Genomic DNA, 25,747 nt, shown 5'->3' on the forward strand with positions numbered 1-25,747 from the left:
TACACCTAATTATTGCAGGTAGATCAATACTTGAAATATTTATACGAGAAATACTTACCTGTGGAGTAGGTGTTCTGTCAGTATCACTAAGCTGTATCAGATCTGGACTTGTGATGTGTTGATTACCGTGCTGCCATTTGCCTGTTGAATGTAAAAACTATGATTTAAAAAAGTGCAAAGGGGACACACTTATCTAGCTGTCAATAACAATCGCTAACATTAGTAATCATATGTACGAGAACTCAACAGTTAATAATTCCCGTGCAGCGCGCATTGTGTATACATGCACCCTTCAACATTATCTGCTTAGAACACCCTAATCGTAACAAGAAATTTAAATTTACTGTACACAAAAAGGTTTTATTATTTGTGAAAATCTAGGTAGTTGTCAGCCCGTAATGGGTTGGGGTTCCAAAATGGAACAGTAAGTAACTGAAGAGTTGGAAAAGAAACTCAATAGTATTCTATCAAAGTTCTTGAAACTTCCGCTGTATTTGTAAAGGTTGCCATGACACAAGAGATTGTTGAAAACTTCGTAGCCCAATGCAGGTAGAATATTGAAATTATACAGTTTTAAAGGGACATATTTCTTCATATACAAATACAAATGTTCACATTAATAACGAAATTCTTCTTGTGTTTTTCAGGCCCCTGAAGTGATCATGTGTACCCAACCAGCGAATTTCACGAACATCGAAGTCAGAGCTGTCACCAAAACTTTTGTTCCACCAAGGAAAGTCAACGAAGCAAATACATGAGGAAATCAGTGAAACACTATGGGACTCTCCTTCATCATATGCAGTGGTAAAACAGTGGGTGGCACAGTTTAACCGAGGTGATTTCTCAATATATGACGCTTTAATGCAGGATGACCAAATACAGTGACTGTTCCTGAAATTGTGAATGAAATAAATGACATTATTCTCGAAAATCGCACAATCTCAGCTAAACGTGAAGCAGATGGACATTTCTCGGGAACGCGGTGGTGGCATAATTCACAATGAATTGGGCATGCGCAAGCTCTCGACAAAATTGGTTCTCAAATATTTATCAGCAGATCAAAAGTGTGAAAAAGTGAGGACATCAAGCGAAGTCATCACCCATTTTGACCGCAATGCCGACTGAATAGTAACTATGGACGAAATATGATTGTACCACTACGATCCTGAAACGAAATAAGTCAATGGAGTGGAAGAACTCACGTTTCCCTCGCCCGAAGAAGTTCGAGAGAAGTGACTGGGATAATGTTCGCAACATTCCATTCTTCTGGAATAAGGATAGAGTCGTACTCAAGACTACCTGCCCAAGAGTCAAGATATTTAATGCAGAGTGTAGTTACTCTGCAATACTCACAAAACTGAAAGACGAATTGGAAGTGCAACACCTCGAAAAATTGAAAACAGAAATTCTGTTCCATCAGGACAATGCCCTTTTCCAACAAGCACTGTAAACAGAATGACATTGCATAATCTAGGGTTTCAATGTCTACATCATCCTCCTCATTCCCCAAATCTAGTTCAATCAGACTATTATTTATTCCCCGAAGTCAAACAACTTAAAAGGATATCATTTTGGATCTGGTAAGAAGGTGATTAGTGCTACAGAACTGTCTTCAGATTGTTTTCTAATTGTTCTGCAAAAATTGGAACACCGTGGAAGGAAATACATTAAACTTCGGAGGGAGTACGTAGAATAACTGTAAAATTTCATCATTCTACGTGCACTCCTTCTGTGTTCGGCTACGAGTTTTCAAGCAGTCCCTCGGAAATAACTACTGGGTTTCCAATCCACCATCTTACTATTTTCGTACCAGTGTACATTACCTTTATCAAGAAATGTAAGCCTTTTTTGGTATGAATAGACTCAAAAGAAACAAAAAGTGCCTTGCTGTTTTACTTGTTACATAGTACTTTAAAAAAAAAAAATCACAGTCGAACTTTTCGCTAGCTGCTGCCAGCATTGTGAAGATACAGGTAAGAAGAAAAGAAGAAAAAAAAAGAAAGTTTAATGAGGACACAGTCAAATAAATAAATCCCTCATCTAATAATGTTTCTCATCAATCATTCCTCTCCAATACTTGGAGTGAAACACTCGAATCACTCATTCTCAGGAGGGCTTAAATCCTTGTAACAACACGATCTGCACATTGTCTTTGTGTCTCAACAGTGATAATTGTGAATGTGTAATTTTATCGATGCTTATGGCCACCTATCGTTATCAATAGTTAAAGACTGCGCTTATTTTACTCTATAATACAATATATATGTAGTGAATTAACTAAACTTACTATTAACTTTAAAAAATATTTCCAGTGGATTAACAGTAGGGCTATACATATATATTGTAACAGTAAAATAAGGGCAATCTATAATTAGTAGAAAAGATACGTGCTCATAAATATCGATAAAATATACACAATATTCATAATTACGACTGTTGAGACACAAAAGCAATTTAAAAATCGTGTTGCAAAAATACTTCGGTCATTGTGTGCTTCTGAGAATATGTGACCCGAATGTTTCACTAGAAACATTAGACGAAACATAGATGAGAGACGTTACTACGTGAATAATTTGAGGCATTATAATGTGCTCCATACACTTGATAATTAATTAATTATATATATATATATATATATATATATATATATATATATATATATATATATATATATATATACTACCGCTCAAAAGTTTTCGAACACTCCGAATTTTGTAAGCATTTACTGTGATCCTATTATTTTGGCACGAGAACTTAATCGCCTTGCATCAGATACACTCCTGCCTTAAGCATAGAATTTGACAGCAGTTGAATTGAGGTTTGAGAGGTACTGTAGATGGTCTGTCAATTTATAATTCTTAAAATTGAAACCAAACAGACAATTTGATATATATATTGCATAGTATAAACACATGTGTGTAAGGTGAGGCAAGATATTAGTTTTGTTTGGAAAATGTAGACATAGAGTGTCAATGCAGTGAAAAAAATTTTGAAAGAGAAAGTACGCTAAAAAGCGCCATTCTTTGAAAAACGTTTACGACTGTCAATATACATCCCTCTGCTCAATTTTCGCTCAGTGGAAGCGTGTATGTAATACTCGTCGTTACTATTTTAACAAGCAACAATGGAGCATCGAAACCATTGTAAGCAAACTGCAAAATTTGGAAAGCTACTTTCTCTTTTAAATTTTTATCAATACATTGACCCTCTATGTGTACACTTTCCAAAGAAAACTAGTGTCCTGGCCTCACCTTCCACACTTTTGTTTATACTATGCAACATCTATAGCAAATTGTGCTTTTTGGTTTCAATTTTAAGAATTACCATTTGAGATATCATCTGCAGTACCTCTCAGACTTCGATTCAACTGTCGTCAAATTTGAATGCTATAGGCAGGAGTACCTTTCATACAAGGCGGTAAAGTTGTCGTGTCAAAATAGTAGGATCACAGTAGATACTTACAAAAATTCGAGGTGTTCGAAAACTTTTGAGCGATACTGTATATATTCATCAATACCTTTGTGCATAAACAGAGGGATCCAAAAAAATGTTTTCACTGTTTGTAATTAGATAACTTCTGAGCAAAACACTTAAACTCACTAATCTAATGCGTAGTATAATGTAAAGTATTAAATTTATCGTAGTGGGCAGGTGTGGTATTTTATGACGTGCATACGCGGGTAGTTGGTGGTGAAACGAGTCACATTAGCCAGTACAGCAGAAGACAATCGAGTAGCAACAATGGCTGAGATTCGCTTATCGCTTGTTGAACGCAAGGTTGTACTGAAAGTACGAGAATATTCACGAGATACAACCGAATTTTCAGAGATAATTTGGAATAGTTACTGTCACCAACACGTCGAACAATTATAGTCATTCGCAATAAATGAAATGAAATGAAATCTTTAAGTTTTACGTCCCACGGTTATGCCGGTTAGGCTAAAGGAGACGGTGATGATGAGAGATGAGAGAAATGGTGGAATGATGAAAGTGGGGGGAAATGGGAGAACCTCGAGAAAACCCACGAGCACGGTGTTTGTTCACCACAAAGTCCACACGGCGCGAGCTGGGATCGAACCAGGGACTCCAAGCATTGGAGGTGAACGTTCTACTACTGAGCCACCGCACCCCCAGCATTCGCAATAAATTTGAAGCCGGAGGAACGGTTAGGAAGATATGCACAAGGAAAGTTCCGGTCGACCACGAACAGCTACAAGTCCGGCGTCCAGTGCTGCGGGGTTACAACATTTCACAGATCATCGCAAAAATCACTGAACCAGGGAATGCGCGAAAGCGGGGTGATCCGGTCAAGTGTAAAACGCATTCTGAAGAGGGCAAAGTGGAAAGTGTACATATCAAGACTGTTACACGAGATGAATGAGGACGACCCAGATTGAAGGATCGAGTGCTGTGAATGATTTTAGCACATGGTTGGCGAGGATGCGGAATTTACAGGGAAGTGTGTGTAGAATGACGAGGCGCACTTGAAACTTAACAGTACTGTGAACCACCACAATTGTGTCTACTAGACTGTACTGTATCCACTGGCTGAAAGTTCTCACGCTCATGTGGACAGGGTAGTGAATCTACCGGGGGGTTAATGTGTGGCATAGTCTATCAGTACGTGGTGTGATTGGTTTCTTCTTTCAGGGTACCGTAATTGATAAGGCGTATCTTGATATGCTTCAGACAAGGATTTTGCCTGCTATCCAAAACCTGTATGGTGATGACCCTTTTTTTACGTGCAACAAGACGGAGCCCCACTTCACTACCATCGAGATGTCAGGTTGTGTACTTTGATAGAACTCTATCTGGACGATAGGTTGGTCGAAGAGGTTCTGTTGAGTACCCACATCAGTGACGTCGGCTTCACTGCATCCATTGGTTGACTTACAGAAAGGGATTTCCTACCAGATGTAAACATTTCAATTGTATCAACCTCTATTATGTTCATTATTATTTTAAAAAAATCTCCTGAACTAATACGAAATACATTTTTAGATTCCTAAAATATTAAATTAAAAAAAAAAAAAAAAAAGCTTACCTAGTTCAGTAGTCCACGTAAACCTGGGTAATGGGATTTCTATGGCCGCGTGCACTAATTCTGGGCACAGAGGAAGTCCTGCTTGAAACGCAGCCACCAGCTTCAATGCTGCATAAAACTGTCTTCGTCCAAAATGTGTTCCATGACCGACACCACTGAACTCTAATATCTACCAAAAAAAAGAGAGAAAAAAAATCCTATATGTACTACTTATACCATCTGTACAAATAGCAGAATAGTAAGCCTAATTAGATGCAACTGAAGGACAAAGTCCACTGCTAAACACTTTTATCATGATCTTTCGGAAGTTTGAGCTTCATCTTATATTACTACTAGCGTCAATTACCCGCTCCGCTGGGTTAAAATAAGAAAAATTAGTGAGTTCCGTTAGTCAGTCCCTATTTACTATTACTGAAACGCTTTATAACAGACGATATTTTTTGTCTTAAAAATTAAATATTACTATTGTGAGCTGAATTTGGATTTAAACGGCATCGGAAATGTCACTGTTCATTTTAGCGACCCCGAAAACTATGGATTCGGCACTAATATCGGTCATTTTTGATCATTTTTATAAATCTTCCCACTCCCCCAAGTTGTGGGGCTGATTTTGGATTTAAACGGCATCGGAAATGTCACCGTTCATCTCAGCGACCCCGAAAACTATGGATTCGGCACTAATATCGATCATTTTTGATCATTTTTATAAATCTTCCCACTCCCCCAAGTTGTGGGGCTGAATTTGGATTTAAACGGCATCGGAAATGCCACTGTTCATCTCAGCGACCCCGAAAACTATGGATTCGGCACTAATACCGCTCATTTTTGATCATTTTTATAAATCTTCCCATTCCCCCAAGTTGTGAGGCTGAATTTGGATTTAAACGGCATCGGAAATGTCACTATTCATCTCAGCAACCCCGAAAACTATGGATTCGACACTAATATCAGTCATTTTCGATCATTTATATATATATATATATATATATATATATATATTCCCCCTCCCCTAAGCTGCACCGTCAAAGTGAAATGATAAAAACCATCCCAGGCCCGAACATCCTCTATGCTGAAAATTTGATCGGATCCGTCGGGTAGTTCCAGTATTACTGTCACAAACAAAGTAACTTTCATTTTTAAATATATAGATAGATAAATTATTTTGTTATACGTTGATTACCTATGTCAAGAAAGTTACTTAAAATGTTAAGAATGGGCTCACCTTCTGCCTATACACGGTTTCCACAGGTATCCTACTTTTAATTACCTTGACTTCAATATACAATTTCAAAGACTCGTTTTTACCGGTCTCCCTCCCTTATAGCTGACCATACCTCGCCTTTATGTACTATTTTTTTCAGCTTGTTTTAAACATTACAATTTAATGTTTACTTACCAAGTAAGAAATACATAAATCTTTCTACAAATGTTCATATATTTCAATATTCTTGTTTCGGTTTCTTTTTTCTTTTAAATTTCACCTGCTTCAGGGACTACGACAATAACCATAATCCACATATACTGACTACACGGAATTTCAACTGAATATTCAGTTACATATTAGCAACTCAACTGATATAAAGTACTCACGAAAATAACAAAAAACAATTCAAACGATACTTCTTTTTTTTCCTCTCCCTCTCTCCTCCTTTTTTTCACTACTTAAATGTCAATGTTAAATTCCAAGAAACGAGCTCGTTTCTTTATGAAACTGATACACACACAAATTTCTTTCGCAGTTTGAATATGTGATTGCATTGAGTCTGCTCTAGTTTATCTAAAATATTTCTTAGTGCAGTAGCCGTACCTGAGCCTGAGCCTCTGTAGTAACGTTATCACCTTGTTTTTTATTTATTTATTTAGTTTATTTATTGACCAATTTGGTCCAACGGTTGTTTTTAGTAGCAGTTTTCCGAGGCTGAACCGACCACCGGACTTACAGCCTAGAACAACTCCTACACCCACCAGGGACTGAACATGAACCGCTGGATTGAAAATTGGACAATCTACTAACTGAGTTACATGACAACTAGGGTTTTAAAAAAAAACACGGGTTTTTTGAAAGAGCTCAACCCATCTGGGTCTATATGGGTTTTTTCGGGTTTAATTGGGCTTTTCGAAATATTTCAATGTCTCTGAGGTAAAAGTGTTGTCACAACTTGTAACAATTTTCTATTTACTGCTGTTTTGAAAAAAAAGGCCGCCATTTGAGATTTTACATTGGATCTCCGATAAAATCTATACAGCAAATTTAGAATATCTCGAATTTTACCCTCAAAATTTCAACTTAAAAGACCGAAAATTGCGCTTTGTAGCGTGGATATCCGCTATTTTGGAAAAAAAAAAAATGGCGCCATTTTGAAATTTTACGTTGGTATGTTGCCAAAATCTATACAGGAGATTTACAGTGTCTTTTGCTTATACCCTGAAAATTTAAACTTAAAAGACTGAAAATGGTGTGGTACAGGCAGGCGAACGAACAAATGTAAATCGAAACATCCCAGGAGCTTCAGTGACGTTTGCCAAATATGAACACCAAATATATTAATTTAAAACAAAGATATAATTCATGTTTAATAAAATAAATGTTTCAAAATGTCTTATGCAACAAATATTTTCCAGCGTAAAATAAATTGTTTTATTATTGAAGTTCACTTCCGATACTTCGTACGTTTAATTACGGGAATTTTCCGAGCACTTGTTGCAAGACGTTTCTTCCTACAAAAATAATTTAATACAATTAACAAAGATTAATTCATATTTTATAAAGTAAGTGTTTCAAAGTGTCTTAAATGAAATTAAATATCTTCTAGAATAAAATAAATTTTATTCTTGAGGTGTTCACTTCCAATGTTTTTTGTGTTTTTCTTTCAAAAGTGCAGCTTTCTTTACTGTACATCGTAACTTCAATTAGTACGGAAGTTTGAATTCAGCACTTGAAATAGTAAGCATTAAGTATTTTGGGAACTCCGAGCATTACGCTTCTTAAATTTTACAAGAATTTTTACGCTATTACTGGTGCTGATTCTACAGAATGTTTATTTGAAGAGTAGCAACAAATAACTGAATTCAACTGTTGTTGTTGGAAAGTCAAATTTTACTGAAGAATACTTGTGTTACCATCAAAAGTAATAAAAGATAATACTAATAGCTTTACTAATGCACTATATATTTACTGGTGGTACCGGCACCTATGGCCTTAAACCCTTCAAAAGAATGAGGGATAACGTTTCTCGGTGCCGCCGAATCCGCGTGCTTACTATTCACGGAAAGTATTTTCTAAAACATAAAATTGCACATTTTACTTCAAATAGAGTGTAAGCATAATATCCATACATTAATTTGTTCTATAATTTTCTCAAGCTAAGGTTTGTTTGGTTTTTATTATTATTATTTATTCAGTGCATTCAGAACTTTATGAAGGTCTTAGGAATGTTGTTGTATACCTTAATGTGAAAGCATCTAATTCGCCCAAAGAAAGTCCAAAATCTGATAACAATCACTTGCAATGTGATCATCTTAGTTGTACCAATAATATACTAACAAAAAGCTCAAAAACTCAGATGGGTTTTAAGGTGGGTCCAACACGAAAAAAAAAAAAAAAAAACTAGTTTTTTCGGGCTGGGCCCACCTGGGCAAATCCTGATGCCAACTCATCTCAATTTATCTATTAATTTAAGAACATTTCTTTATTCGTAAGACATATATTTGGTAAATTTCCCAAACTATTTAAAGGCTCCCCGATTTTTCCTACCAAATATCGTTTCCTTGACTCTCCAGAAACGCTGCTATACCTATGAAGGGTATATGTTACGAGATTTCTAGCAAAGAACAATCATTAGCGTGGATGTACTATATAATAATTTTAAGAATATATATTTATTTAATTAGTCAATCTACTCACACAATATTTACCACACGTGAACAACAGATAGGATGAATTATAGTAAGAGAAACAATTAAAATACAATAATAGATCATACGAATTACCAAATCAATGACCTAAGTTCTTCCACTATATAGACTAGCATTTTGTCACGTGTAATTTCGAAGCACGTGATTGTTCTCAAGAAATTGAAGAAAATAGAATTAGAAGCGCTTGACGATGGACAATATTTAGACGTTTTGGTGGAGCGAACATCTGCGACCACCTTGCAGACGTAGTCAATACTCGAAATGAAAGTTCATTCAACAGTTTTTGACTACTGACTTGTCCCACATGATTAAAAGATTTTTTCTGTTTGTTTGGTCCAAAAACCAATATTTTTGGATTTACTCCAGGTTTTCTTTCCAAGAAAATGGGAGAGTTAAACTGATATTCTGATTACTATCCATGTCTTTTACCTGCATCCTACAAGATTTTAATTTCCATACTTCTATTAAGAACTATCCAGCCAGAAATTAAATGCCGCCTGAAAGGAGAAAACGTTCACCGTTGAAGCAGGTGTATGATTGTCACGAATACAAAATATGATGGTTCGTACAGGCCTCCCAGCAGGACATTGAAAAAATATAGGACAGTTTGGTTTATACAATGGAATATCTGAAGCACAGACAAAAAAAATAAATGTATTGTAAGAAAAGGTTACCCTTCACCTCAATAGACAACTGGTAACAAGATTTAGATTAATACAGAATAAGAGTATATATAGCTTTTTACTTTTTAAACTTAGCAGACCTGCTGTATTGTTAAAAAAAAATCGATTGAAGTAAAAGACTTGATTTACTGATTAAGTGAAAAATTCTTGTGGTCCAAGTTGCCTTTCCCTCGATCCACCACTATTATACATTTTTACTTTTGCATTTTAAAGGTACAATAATAAACTAGTACACGTGTTACTTTTGCGACACCTTTGTTGTGGCATTCTAAAGCCATTTGGTTCCAGCCTCAATCAGGGCTTGTGCACCTGATATGTCATCCATGAGCCGATGCTTTATTGTTTTCTGAAGCCGAATGTTTCCCCTCTGAAATTACATTTTCAACTTCATGAACTTCAACACACATGTTTTCCTCCACTCCTTTTTTGGCACTCACTTTTGTCTTTTCTGCTGTGTTCTTATGCTTATCACTTTCTTGCTGTTATAAGTTCTGTTTATCTCTGTCCATATCTTCACAATATTTCTTATGTGCTTCTTTGTAGTACATTAACATTTCTTTAGTGATATTAACTTCATTTACATTTTTACCCACTGTCTTTAATCATTTGTAGCCCATTGTTGGTTTCTTCATTCAGTCCTTGTCTCTTCGATGGCATCATGTTCTTATTTGTCGAGAAATCACATTCAACAGATGCCTACCCAGGCCCGTATCCAGGGAGGGTCTAGGGGGGCCACTGTCCCCCCCTAAAATTTTCACGGTAGGCTTACAAAAGAAATATAATATGGTTGGATCGCCCCTTCCCCCCAAACTTCTACCGGGTCCCCTACATTTTTGGGCTGGCTACCGGCCTGTGCCTAGCTGTGTGAAAGTATTAACACTGCTTTCACAAGTTTAGTAATTGTAGGATACCTTGGTTTCCTTGTATTATTTTCGAGCAGCATTACTTTGTCCCAATACAGCACTACAATCAACAAAAAAGTCATCGCGTATGCTCTGATTACTCATATAAATTCGCTACTCGTCTGGCTTTGTCAATTTCCTGACTGGTCAACACCTAAGGCACACAACACGCTAATCGTTTCTAAGATAACAACATCTTTCTTGCTCTTCCTTTGGATCTCTAACAGCAGGGTGCAAAATCTGGCTAAGTTTCAAAATTCGGTTATTTAGCGGCAGCCTTTGTTGAAGGTAACTTGTTACTTTTATGAAGAATTTCTTTGCATTTAATGTCAATAACTGTTGTTGCACCTTATCGACTTCTTTCGATGCCAACCGTGTGCCTTCATCACCGACATCAATTTTGTTATCTGGCAGTAGATTTTTTTCTTCTTTCACTTTTATATTTAAAAGATCAGAAGTTTCTCATTGTACAGATCAAATACCACAACTCTTACCATTATTCTTTGAATTCATCAGGCACAATGTAGATGATTCCTGTTTTTGCATAATCACAAGGAATTTATCAAAGTGCCTACACTCATAAGAAAATGTAAGTATGCAAATGTAACAGGAAATCTCAAGTTCTGACGGATTCTCTTGTAGCGTTCTGACTGTAATGAAATTTATTTTGCTTGGAAAGGAAATTAAAGAAATATTCTGTCAGTGCTGACCACAGAGAGATAATTCGAAAGCAACCAGTTTTTCACCATTTTCTGCTTTCTATGACTTTTCCAGGGTGTTTCTACGGCACACTTTTATTTCCAGGTTTTCCAGGACGCGTGAGAACCCCGCATATTGTGTACAGCAATATTGGAAACCTGGTGAATACCAACACACCTTGCGTTATAAGAAACTGGAGCATGGCAAGGTTCCTCAGCTAAGCTTCACTGGGGAAGAATAAGCACATAGCAAACAAAGAAAGAATAAAAGAAAAAGCGTGGACATGGGAGGATAGGAAAAAGCAAATTAAAAAATAGTGAAGATTAGTGACAAATCCCTCAGAAAAAAGGCTAAGACACATTTAGCATATTACTAATATGTAGCAATTCAAAGCATCATTGGAACTGCCCTTGGCTTGTATTTTTAATAATACAATCACTGAAAAGTATAGGACAAGACTAAGATATAGAACCTATATTAGGGCAAATACACATAAATTCCCAAAATATAGGACAGCCGGGAGTCCTGTTCTTATCCAGTTTTTGTACCATATATTTTTTTAAGTTTAACGTACCCTGGATATGATCTTGAGGCTAAAGTAGACGGATGATAAATAAGAGTGAACGGGTTTTATTCCGCAGATGTGGGCCAGAAGTGCCCAAGAACTAAAAAAATTCCCAGAGAAAACCTAGTGTGTGAAATGGTTTTGGATATTCCATCGTTCTCTTGTTGTTCAAAGTGGGCCTTTAAATACAACATTACTCTTTTACAACATCCTCGTTTACGCGCGTACCCATTGTCGCCGACGCGTTTGCTCCTTGCGGACACACCTACGCAGGTCTACACGTTGCGTCCCTGCGCTAACTTGGTTATATGTGTTGCACATGCAGACCTTTTTATGTGCAGTTGTTTATCAAGTTTTCGTTTGGTGACGTCAGAGCGAGTGATGTGTATTACCTTACGCCCTCTAGTGACAATACGTAAGTGTAGTTGTAGTAGCGAGCGAGAGACTACGAATATGCACCGACACACACAGTTACAGTTCGTGTTTAGCCTGAGTGCTGTAAGTTGTTGTTCTGTAGGAAGTATGCAACTATCGTCGAGTGCGGTCAACACAGATCGTGTACCTGTCTAACATATAAGTGAGTTTAATAGTAAGTGAAGTGAGTATAATTACGTGCTTCGGTGTGATTTTTATAGCTACTGGAAGTTAGTGCTGCAGGAAGTTGGGACGTGTATGTCGAATGAATATTGGACTCCAGGCTGTGCACAGGACTGACAGACAGTGTGAAAATCACGTCGAATCTTCCAGAAGATAGGAAGATCAAGGGGAGCACTACCTGTAATTTATTTTTTTAAATCCAAGACGACGAACGGAAACCACGCTTGCGAAAACTGAGGTAAGATACGTATTTTATTTAATGTTTTTTTTTTCCTTTTTGTAAAATTTCCAACAATATGCAATTCGTGCTTTCTGGTGGGAACCTAGCATAGTTTTTATTTTATTTTGCACGGTAGTCTTTACGAATATGTTAGTATGCTGCATTTACACCCATAATGATTAGCTGCATCGAAGGAACAGTATAATGCAGCGTTTCCCAACCTTTATCAACTTGCGGCACACTACGGTTGTAACTTGAATTCTCGGGGCACACTCATAGATATTATTATTTGTAAATATAAAATACCGTGGTATTTTTTTCTGTGATTAATGATCTTTCTTACAAAGAGAAAAGTTCGATCACTGCCCCCCCCCCCCCCGTGGTTAATCATTATGGTTATTTTTCATTCTAATTTAAAAATAAAAAAAATCGATGAAATATTGGACTCAGGTTTGCAAAACTACGCTTTCTTTTTCGAAAACTGTATCCAACCTTTCACTAAGAAGATAGATCACTAAATAACGAATGGACAAACAAATTTCTTTTACTTTTAAAACACAAATGTAGGTAATTTGTATGCATGTTTGCTTTATCGAAAGTATTGAATGATATTTTAAAATTTCAAGTTACGAAATAGTCTGCAACAATAGTCACAACAATGATAACAAACACTTTTTTCAACATTAAAATTGTACACAAGAGTAACACGGTATGAAACTTAAAATTGTAGATTCATAGTAGAGGTTCATAGTAATGTGAAATTCAAATATACATTTTCCCTTATGCCTTGCAATTTGATTTCCATAGAATGAATAATTTTCTTTCGATTTCCCCGCGGCACACCAGCGGCCCATTCACGGCATACCAGTGTGCCGCGGCACACCGGTTGGGAAACGCTGGTATAATGTAACAGTAACAAAAAACAAGCAACTTGCTAAGTAATACATTCTGGCTCACATCTACACCTATCCCAAATGAATGACTGTGAAATCATTTTTTCTGTACTATTCCACCGGGAAACGAACCCGGAACCATGTGCACCAAAGGCGTAAGCGCTAGTCACTAGACAAGCGGTGAGGGTTATATTTGAAGTTTTAATGAATTTAGAACTATGCTAAGAGACTGAGTTGGCATGCTTCTAAACTTATAAGAACTTCAAATAATCATTGCAAATATAATTACAGCAGAGACTGCCATGATGTCTAACCGATTCCACTTCTGAAGAAATGGATCTTTGCAAGAATACAAAGCATCAGCTTGTTACAAAACGATTGGTTTGTTGGTTGGACTCTTAAAAAAGTAATAAATGTAATTTGTGTAGGACGAGTAATTAGGCAGAAAAACGAAGTTAAATTCTGGACTATATGAGTTTGCGTATTGATGCGATGTTAGATAAATAGGTAATTGAGCGTAATATGGCAGAGTTTCAAACACATGTTCATATTAATTAATCTAGTATATGTGTGTGTAGCTATGCTCAATAATTGAGGGAAATACAGAAATGTAGAGTCGTAAAATGGCGGGAACTATGGGTACTATCAGATTTTATGAGGGCATAAATTTGCGAAATCCACGTAAGAAATACGTTATTTGTTTCTACAATAGGATTGTAGAAGTAATCACAGCATATCGGGATCTTACCTCTTACATGTACACTCTGTAAAGAAAAAAACACTTGCTCGGATATGGTTTTCTCAACATACTCTAATCAATATGATCTTTTACATGAATTCCTGATAATATTACAATACATATTCTTAATGAGCAGTTCATTCTTAATACTTGCGCCAGAGTTTCAGGCTTTTGACATGAATTTAGTGAATTTATATGCATATATAAGTAGCTATGTGTGTTTTGAGCAAAATCGTTTGTAGGAAGAGTAATACATAAAACTGAAAAAGATCAACAACAATAGCAGAAAACAAGAAATGGAATTTCTTTAGGGTAAGACATATTGTGTGCAAACATCGGGAAGTACGATACACCAAACTAGTATTTTGTATGTGCACCATGGGCTTTCTGCAGTGCAGCGAATCATCGGAGCCCTTTGGTAACAAGGCTATTGCAAATGCAACCTCGATTTCACGGAATAACACCCGGATTATCTGTTCTTTGAATTCCATTCTGTTTGAGATAGTTGTCTATTGAATCTTCTGCTCATATTGATCCACAAATTGTAAACTGGATTCATGTCAGGTGAGTTTGTAGGCCACAGGAGTCTCTAAATAGTCATATTCTTGAACCACGTATTAACGATTTTCGCTCGGTAACATGAAGTATTATCGTCCTGGAAAAGGAAGTAGTCCAAATTTTCTTCAGAAAAGTCGTCTTTAGCTATTTTAAGAACTTTAACTACCAGAATTTGAAGATATTTTCGTGCATCAAACGATCCTTCATATATATCCGTTGGTCTGATGCCTTTAACGGTGAACCAAGCCCATATTATCACTCAGTAACTGAATATTTGCATCTCTTAAACTAAATCCTTGTCAAGTTCCTTGCTTGTTCGTATCCACAACTTCACACCACCATCGTTTCCCACTATTCTAAACTTCTTTTCAACGAAGAAAACGACATGCTTTAAGTTGTCAAAAGTCCAAGTTGAATATCGACTCACAAAACTACATGTTGAAGTCCTCTGTGTTTTGTCAGTTTCGACCTTCTACACGGTTTCTTCTTTGTAATATCCTCTTCATACAGTCAAGACAATACAGTTGTACGAGTAACTGCAGTTCCAAGATCATGTCAAACTACATAAGCGATTTTTGGGGAAATCACTCCTTAAATCTGCTATTGATTTCATTTAGCAATCTGCTCTGGGTGATGCTTTCTTTTTTCTTTCACACTGTTGACGAAGGGACGATTTGTTATGCTGTTTCCGCTTATAAATTACTCTTCCTGCCGTAGAATGATGGATTTTCAGTATTCCATCTATTCCCTTAGAGATTTGCCTTAGCTGCGCAAAGCAAGAATTATGTCTTGTTCACATGGCAACAACTCACATTTCTTACCCATCTTATTTGTTTACGGTCCACATGTAGCAACAATATCACACACAAACATCACTGCACAACAACAATTTTGCCACTTGACACTGTTCAAACAATGAGAAAGCAAAGAACAATCATAAAATGCTATTTACCTCAGCCCACACATCACAAATGCAATGCAGAATTTCTCACTACAATAATTTACGAGACGCACTCAGTGCCATGTATCGAAAATACTACTGATACACAAACAATTGACAAGCGATGTCGTACACCACAGGTGTCACAGATAACGCAAATGAACTATCCCACTCTTCATTTCCTTCTATTCCTCTTCTAACGGGCTGCAACTATGGTTTTCTGTGTAAGTTACTTTGAAAATTGAGGTGTCGCTATTTTTTCTTTACAGAGTGTATAATAAGGTAGAAATACGAAATGGGAGAGCGTGCTCTTTACCACGCAGTACTCTGTAAGAAACACATAATGAAGCAAAGTGTTATATGAAGGATATGTACAAGTACAATGTATCTGTTTTACACTATATAAATACTTTTCACTACCTCCTTTATGCGGAAACCCGCAATCGCTGACACGCCTGCTCCCTACGAACGCAACCCTTCGCTCCCGCTTCTCCTGCTGCGCCCACACCCTGTTTCGGTTAGATAGCATTCGTCCCTTTTAGTGGCCACCTAGTACAGGTTAGTTTGTGTTTTAAGCTAATGCGTGTTTCATGCACTGCAGTTTTTATACGGTATGTGTACACGTGCCCTCCTAAAGACCTTCTGCACAAATTAAAGTAATTCCTCTTTTAAGAAACATTCTCTAAGGCAGTAAGAATGCATTTCCTGCTACGAGAAGTTCATATCTCATATTCGCTTGTGTGGCAACCTAGAACAGGAAAAAATGTATTTTCGAATATGTTTTGTAATATTTGTATATCCCAGGACATGCATTAGATACCTGGGGAATCCGCCCTCTCTAAAAGTTTATTTATAGGACTGTAGTAGGATGCTGTTTTTATTGGTTGTTAGAAATGTAAGAAGGATTCATTACTATCGTTATTTGTGAATAGTGTGTAGTTTGCAACATCTAACAGTTGGAAGATAATAATTTAGCGCAGTAATACAATACAGATGAATAAATATCTAATAAAGAGCAAAGAAAGCATTAAAATAAATGTTTTAACTTAGCAGTTGTGAGTAAACGATGTGAAAGAGAAGCAATTTTTGGTGACATATATGCAACGTTGTAAACAGACTCATATGCATGTAATCCGGAGCAGTCATCTGCGGAAGATTAGCCAAACATTATCCGAAATATATAAGCTCCAACCGGGAGTCGAACCCGCGCCGAAGGCTTGTACGTCAATCATACAAGCATGAATGAGTACAATGACCTTAACAATCAGGGTAAGTCGTTAAGGTTCTAGAAAACGAGTCCCCCTATATAGATTGGTAGCTAGGTTGGTTCCTTTCTGTACAATGTGAACTCACATTGTATTGTCAAGCAAGTAGTAGCGAGTGAAAATGGGTTAGAGCCCCGCAGAGTACATTGTTTTCGGTTTTTATTACAGATGAATGGGATGGGGGTCCTGTGTTCTAAAACATCGCCGGGTAAATTCATAGATAATTACATTAAAATGCTCTATATGTCAGATTATATCTATATAACAAAATATCAAGTCTTGCAATAAATTCCCATAATGCACGCAGCACCAAAACAATGCTTAAGTAAGTGAACGACAGCAAATCTAACCTAACTTAAAGTAAGGGTTAACTGCTGTATCGCCAAACCAATTTTAGAAAATTTACCAGATGAATTGAGAATTTATTTTGGTTTGTGAGAAAGAGTGAGTGAAATCAGGTGAGGGGAACAGCTGACGTTAAGAAAATACCTGTTAGTTCATTTTGATGGTGTAAGCGGCACTATATGTGGAGGCGGAAGGGACTATTTAGCGGAGAAGTATACTTGTTATGATCTATGGGAAAGGTTGTGTGGAAACAGTGCATAAATGTTAAGACTGTCACATATCATTACTGGCATTATACAGATAGGATAAAAGTGAAAACAACAAAGAAAAGTACTTGAAAGCAAAAAAGGATTATAAATTACCGTTAAATCAAAAAAATATATATATAATGTAGCAAAAATTGAGGCAGCACCCAATAAATGTAAAGAGGCTTGGAACTTAATTAACGAGATAGCTAAAGTTGGTAATAGGGATAGTATACCCTGATGAACTTTACACATTCTTTATTCAATCGGTTGAAGAAATACGTAAAAATACAAATGTAAGGGTCTCTGACATAACTGAACCGCATTCTAATAAATGGGTACAAAATAATTTAGCTTTTACCGGGGTAACAACCGCAGAGGTTTTAGATATTGTTAAAAGAATAAAGTCTTCGGATAGTATTGATATTTATTTCATCAACAACTCTGATTCAAAAAGTAATTGATTGCATTGTAAGTCCACTTACATATTGCATAAATAGATGTATAAATGATGGTACTTTCCATGACGTACTAAAGCTGTCTAGGGTTGTTCCAATCAGGGTTGAAAAAAAATGTTTTTTAGTACTTTTAAACAAAAAAAAAAATGTTTAAAATGTTTATTTTGTTTAAAACAATAATCTAAATAGGCATATATATTACATTTTTACACTTTTAGGTACTGCTTGCCATCTATATTCAACCGCTAGATGAAATTTCGGGAACTTCCCTAATCTCGATCCGCCCAAATGTTCAATTCCGGAGAAAGAAATCGGGATTTTCCCCGATCTCCGTTCACAGAATATGTAGTTCAGTTTCTTTGTGTTACGTTCTACTGGTCGTCTGCATTGACGCAACTGCTGTGTCAGGGCTTTAAACCTCAATGGCTCAGTCTTAAACCTCAAATTAAGCCTGGAAGATGGTTTTGGTAGCAATTTATTCCTGAAAGATGCAGCTTTGCTGGTGTGCATTTTATGTATGTGGGAGGAGGTAAATATCGTGTTTTTTTGTTTTGTTTTTTCAAAAGTTTTTTGGGGACCATTCCCCCTCTTGGGGGATAATTCATAAAAATTGTTACGTGAAGCAATGAAGTAGGTTACTACATGGTAATATCGTGTATTTGCACTTCGTGCTTTATATGGGGGAGCAGGGAGGGGGCAAAGTTAGCCAATTTTTGGAATTTAAGTTTTTTGACGTAAATTACATTTATTTTTACAACAAACATCAATAGCTCAACCCTTAATTAAGCTAGAAAGATGATTTGGTACCAAAGTATTTTTGAGGGATAAAGCTTTCCGTCAGTTGCATTTTATGCATATAGGGGGTACGTATGTACGGCCGAGAGAGGGAGGTTTTTTTTTTTTTTTCATCAGGTTTGGCGGGTATTCCTGCCCCTTTTGTGGTCCATCCATAAAAATTGGTTATGTGAAGCAATGAAGTAGTCCCCTACATGATAGTAACCTGTATGTGTACTTGTTTATAGAGGAAGAGGGGGTCAAATTTGGTTAATTTACATTTATTCTCGGGACGCAGGGTTGGCAAAAACCATGGTTTTTATTAAAAAAACCAAATAAACCGGTTTTTTTGGTTTAAACCAGGTTTTTTTGGTTTAAACCAGGTTTATTTGGTTTAAATAATTTGCTCTATATATTCATATCATATATGGACAGAAGGAAGTTTGTTTCGCCTTGATGTTATTATGCAACAACCGGGTTATGCTGGAAAGGGTCACATAAACTTAAAGCGAAATAAAAACCGCTTCTCGAGTTACATCCGAGAGAAATTGTCCTCCATTTGAACTCGGAACCAGGACTAATTGGCCACAAATGCGATACGTCTGCCGACTCACTGAAGAAGGAAACCTGATAAAAAATACGTTGTACTGATCTTTACATGCTTCTTAATATAACTGTCAAGAGTCATTTCAGAAGGACAAAAAGATAAACAGTTGCACAAGTGAAACCATTACACAGAATTACATATGAACAATTTCAAAGTACTACGGAGTACAGAAGAACTAATTTAGTTCAAGTTAGTTAACAACGACTTTTATTGGTCCAAATTAAAGAAATACACCGACTTAATCTGCATATCAATAAGAAAAGTGAATAAAGATACGAATTATTTGGGTCCACTTTGGCTCAGACTCATTTATACATAAATAGATACCAAAGATACTTATTTCACTAAATGCCTCTCGTGGGGTCTGTATGACCCCCCCACACACACAAAAAGTACGGCTTTTTCGATGTATTTTATCAATAGTAAACATTGAAACGAAACAATATTTAGAATTTTTCTTCGATTGCAATTACATAACGACAATAACAACTACAAAAAATCACAAAATAAACATTTATAAACTTATAACAAAAAAGTTGCTTTTGTATGTATAATCATTTTGAGTAATGAATGGGGAATTTAGGTCTGAATATAATATGAATAATATACGGGAGTGAAACGTGATAACCCACAAATGTGTGTTCATCAAGATTTTAGCAACACACACTTTTACGAACATTTTTTTTTTGTTTTTTGGTTTAAACCAGTTGGTTTTTTTGAAAAAACCAGCTGGTTTAAACCTTGGTTTAAACCACCTTGGTTTAAACCAGCCAACCCTGTCGGGACGGTCCCATATAACAAGATATATTACACTGAAGTGGTCTAGAAGCATTATTCTTGTTCGTATACATGATGTGTGCAGCAAAAATGATTTGCATATGGACATGGTACTATAGTGGGGGAGGGAAGAGAATGTCTAATTCAATGAAAGTATTTCTGCGCATATTTTTTTTTAAATATTTCCTACATAAAACGAATTCATTACGCATTGGCTACCATTTCTTATATTATTGTCACAAGTATGTGGCCTACACATTAGCATCATTTTGTCAGCGCAGGGTGGCCGCAAACTCAATATTTTCATATTTTTAATGATTTTTTAGGTTTGTTCTTTTTCTACGAATAGGGCGGGAACTTCACGAATGTTACCTCGTTGGAATTTGTGGTCTATAAGCTTTCCAATGGTGTATAACTCATGACTGTGATAATTAGGGGGGTCACCGGAGCCCCGAACGTGAGAGTCTACCATTTTGTTAAAATCCCTGGCGGGTGTCTATAGAGTTAATTGTGTTGTTATGCCGTAGACACTAATCATTATTAGCTACCCATGTTGGAGACAGAGATGTTTCTTGAAAACTGTTTAGTTAAAATGTCATTTGCTCCTTGTAGGCTAGTCACTGCTCTTTTCTATGAGTTGTATTGTATTTATCAGAGCATTTCTTCTAGCTTATGACGTGAGAACTGTCATTATTATGGAAATGATAGTGATCAAAAAATACCTAAGTTTTTGAATTTGTAAATTTGGACCTTGGAATAGTGTATAGTGTGTTTAACCTCCGTTATTCTTGGAAATTAAGAAATGTTCAAATACTTCACTTGAATTTCTGTTGGTTTAGTTATACGCACACTGATATGCAAAATTTCGTTCAGTAATTGCTGTTATAATAAGAATATAACTCTGCTTGTAATTTACTCCATGCACAAATCCTGCGGAAGATGGGTTGTTTGTTAGAAAATTAAATTAGCTTCTTCAATCTGATATTTTAGTTGTTTTAAACATGTCCAACCAGCATCGAAAAAAAAAAGAAAAAAACACGTTTAAAACAATTTGTTTAAAATGTTTAAAACAAACTGAATAAAACAACAGCCCTCGTTTTAAACATATCAACCCTGGTTCCAATTTATAAAAAGGAAGACAAACATTGTACAGCTAGCTATCGCCCTGTTTCGCCCTTTTCAAAAATTATCAAATACAATATAAAAATACAGTTATGTGATCATTTGGAACAACTTAATATAATTAGTGATTCACAGTTTGGATTTCGGGCCGGAAGGTCTATGGTTGATGCTATAGACTCATCAGTAAGCAAGGTTTTACAGTTTTTGAGTCCAGGGCAAGGGCCACATTCTGTGACTTGAGCAAGGCTTTCGATTGTGTTGACCATAATCTATTATTAAATAAACTGACGTATTATGGTGTAGGAAATACTGGTCTAAATTTAGTCAGGACTTACCTTAAGGATCGTAGACAAGTGGTATGTGTGGGAAGGGAAAAGTCACAAGTTGCACAGGTTGTATATGGTGTACCGCAAGGCTCAGTACTTGGGCCTTTGCTTTTTACTATAATGGTTAATGATTTACCAAATTGTGTAACTAGTCACTCAATTTTATATGCAGATAACATTTCTCAGTGTTAGCCACGACTTGGAAAAATTAGAAGAAATCACCGAAAGAACCACCATTATCTGAAGCTTGATCGTGGTTTAAGTCGAACGGTTTTTTCTTTAATGAAGGTAAAACGAAACATTTAAACTTCAGTTTAAGAGGTATGGCAACCGAGAACAATTTGGACAGTGTAAAATTTTTGGGCATTGTTACTGATAAAAAATTATCATGGGACTCTCATATTCAATATATTGCAGGAAGACTTTCAAGAGTTATATATTTGATAAAAAAAAAAAAATTGAGGAATCAGGTACCACAAAACTGTGTAGAATCCCCATATTTTGCGTTTTTTCAAAGTATCTTATTATATGGTATACTGTTATAAGGAAATGGTAGCCATGTAAATGACGTTCTGTTGTTACAAAAAAAAAAAAAAAAAAAAAAAAAAAAGTTGTGAGAATAATGACGAATGCAAAGAATACGTGTCGTTGTAAACCATTATTCATAAGATTAAAAATAATGACGGTAATCAATTTATATATATACAATGTGTTGATGTACATAAAGGGCAAAACGTCAGAAATACACTATAGGCATGGCATACACTCATACAACACTAGAAATAATAAACGTATCAACGTACCATATTTGAGATTAACAAAATAGTTATGAAGCAATGAGTGTGAGGTTGTATAACAAAATACCTATAGACCTGACAACTACCTATGGGTAGCTTCAAAAATAGATTATAATCTTGGTTAGTAAAAACACCATTTTATTCAATAGATGAGTTTTTTGAATACGATAATATTTAATTTTTGTAAGGTAATAATATTTAAGATATGTTATTGTGGTGAACTTTAGTACTTATTGTAGATAATGAACAATCACTATTGCTGTACATTATTGTAGTAAGTTATAATTTGACGCTGTCTATAGCTATGTAACTGATTCGACAATAAAATTTATTATTATTATTATCGTGTTTGAGTGTTATCGAGTTGTACACAAATAAGGAGTGTCAGTTGTTAAAATTGTGTAAAAGACATGGCCTAGTAAACGGGCGAACAATTTGTTATGTGTAGAAACGAATTGAAACTAAAAATCATCTAACCAAACCTAATCTAATTCAGGATTTCTAGTACTTTTTGGATGACATTTAGTATCTCACCCAAATCTGTGCAACACATAAGCCACGCAATTTTAACATATAAAGTACTCTCCTACTATCCTCGTTTAAGCGTATACCATCGCCACTGACGCGCCTGCCCCCTACGGACGCAGCCGTCAGTACCGCTTGGGTCACCCTGCTGCGCTCCTGCCTTGACTCGGTTAGATAACATTCGTGCTTTTAGTGGCCACCTAGCACAAGTTGGTTCATGTCTTATGCATTAATTTTTGTCATACGTCCACACTGTATTTCGAACAACAATAACCACCAAGTGTGCCAGAGTCACAACCTAGAATTTTGCGGGAGAATTCAAATATTTTTCCCCTCCCTCTTTTCTGTTTTCGTAGTCAGGTGATACAGCAGTTGAGTTGATTTTAGTTTAGCGTCCCTTTCAGCAGCGAGGCTATATGAGACGTGAACCTACTGATTAAAGTAACCCAAGCTCTTCGTAAGTCATTATCACGTTGGAAAGCCGAAGGTTAACGGAATAAATACCTTAGTTTCTATCTCTACCCGGAAAAGTTTACGGGTCAGAACGAGAAAAAAAACACACGCAAGTCACAAAAGTTGCACAGCACTTAACTTTCTCATTATATGAACTGTACTATTTTATTAATGAAACAATCTGAAAGAAATTCCCGTTAGTCAAAATCTAGTAGGTTTTGGCTTTTTAAATAATTTTTAATTCACGTACAGTAAGATCCATAACGTTTTCTCAAGCACGCCTCCCACCGTAACTAGAACCGCGCATGGGCAATTTTTACCTTACCTGTTTCAAAACGTCAAGAGGAATATTAGCAGAACGTAGAAGTTCTGAAGCCTTATAAAATGGAATTTTCCCAGCGTTTTCAGGATCACAACAAATGAACAAATCACCGAAATACCGCTGTTCTGCTTCAGACAACTGAAGTCCTTCCATTTCTTTAAAAATAAATATTTGCCTACTGATTGCTCCGCATCCTGATACTATAATCTATTTCTTGTTTACTACATAACAAATGTATACATTCTCACAAATCACATCACACATTTACATCTTAATAATGTTCGTTAAGTGTCTCAATTCTTCGAAACCTCCCACCAACACTTCCCAGTTGGTGACGGCTGCCATATTAAGTAATGACGTTAGCGCTGTCGTGTTGCCAGAAGGTATACAAAAAATATATTACGAAAGAATCCACTGAATATACAAATTTTATTCTAAACTTTGAATTTTACATTTGAATCCACTGACAACATCAGTGCTGCATCTCTGTAATGTGTGTTTCATTGTCACATTTAAAAACAAAGATATTCAGATACTAGAGGGAACCAAGTTAATTTGAGGCGGCAGATCTTCTCGCGTCCAGAATCGGCGCCCATTGAACATATAAGCTACCACATTATGTTCAAAAGTTGTCCTCTGTTACTTAAATCAGTGATGATTCCCGAAAGTTTTCTTCAGAGGGCACTTTAAATAAACAGAGGATAGAACTACTACTGATAAAATACTGGTAACCTACGTTGAATCCGATCGCAGAAATAACCCTCGGGGGCATTCCCCGGACTCCCTTGAAATTATCATTGAAAGCATGGGCGGCGATTAGGAGGTCAAGATGGGGCAATTGCCCCATCGCTTTTTTGACATGACTCCTTAATATATACAGTTTCATTTGGGAATGTAGCTTTTGTATTTGCCGTTGCGTGAGTGCGTATTGGTTATTTGTCTTCCCATGTAGTTAAGAAAGCTAGAGGAATTGCGTTTTAATTGCAATTCAAAACAATATTGCAATTGCGTATTTCTTTAAACGTCGTAGCATATGCTTGTAGTATTTACTATCCTTCATTTTCTGAGAGTAATAACATACATTTAATGCCATGAGTAGAATTAAAAATGTAAGTTGTTTATTAATCCCCAGTTTCAATAATAACTTCTACAAAACAAGTCTCATTATTCATTACTATGATTAATATTATCGTTTCTATTTATTTGTATTGCGAATTTGTTATTAAATAATCTGATCACTAATAAATATAATAATTTGTTATTAAATAATTTTCCAGACAGAATTTTACGATGTTCATGAGCACGGAATCAAATTTCTTCTTACAAGCCCGTACTTTAAGAGTACAAAGGGCTAGTAACCCCCTGCGTTTCTCTTGTCAATGTACTGAATAAAATATGAAATATGATATACGGCAGCGTTTCCCAACCTTTTCCAACTTGCGGCACACTATAGGTGTAACTTGAATTCTCGCGGCACACTCATAGTTATTATTATTTGTAAATATATATATATAATACCGTGGTATTTTTTTTCTGTGATTACTGATCTCCTTCTCACAGAGAAGAAAGCTCAATCACTGATTCTTCCCCGTGGTAAATCATTATGCTTATTTTTAATTCTAATTTAAAAATAGAAAACAATTGCAATGAAATATTGGACTCAGGTTTTTAAAACTAAGCTTTCTTTTTCGAAAACTGTATCCAACCTTTCACTAAGAAGAAAGATCACTAAATAACGAACGAACAAACAAACCTCTTTTACTTTTAAAACACAAATGTAGGTAATTTGTATGCATGTTCGCTTTGTCGAAAGGATTGAATGATATTTTAAAATTTCAAGTTACGAAATAGTCTGCAGCAATAAAGAAGCAATAATAGTCGTAACAATGATAACAAATACTTTTTTCAACATTAAAAATGTACAGAAAAGTAACACAGTATGAAACTTAAAGTTGTAAGTAGAGGTTCATAATAAT

General features: G+C 35.9%; 1 protein-coding gene across 2 annotated transcripts in view; it reads right to left on the reverse strand.

Annotated features, from left to right (window-relative positions):
* The window catches only part of Reps (RALBP1 associated Eps domain containing), an 81,684-nt gene extending 57,552 nt beyond the window's left edge, over positions 1-24,132 (reverse strand). The window contains exons 1-3 of one of the 2 annotated variants that reach the window (XM_081729388.1): positions 23,775-24,132; positions 5,045-5,213; positions 59-141 (exon numbers count right to left, since the gene is read on the reverse strand). In XM_081729388.1, the coding sequence (XP_081585514.1) occupies positions 59-141; positions 5,045-5,213; positions 23,775-23,924 (402 nt within the window). In that variant the 5' untranslated portion in view covers positions 23,925-24,132. The remainder of the gene's footprint in view (positions 1-58; positions 142-5,044; positions 5,214-23,774) is intronic. The other variant, XM_081729389.1, reaches the window with a different exon arrangement.
* Positions 24,133-25,747: the final 1,615 nt, after the last annotated feature.

This window comes from Thermobia domestica, chromosome 10 (assembly GCF_964235325.1).
Source record: "Thermobia domestica chromosome 10, izTheDome1.hap1.1, whole genome shotgun sequence".
Classification (NCBI taxonomy): Eukaryota; Metazoa; Arthropoda; class Insecta; order Zygentoma; family Lepismatidae; genus Thermobia; species Thermobia domestica.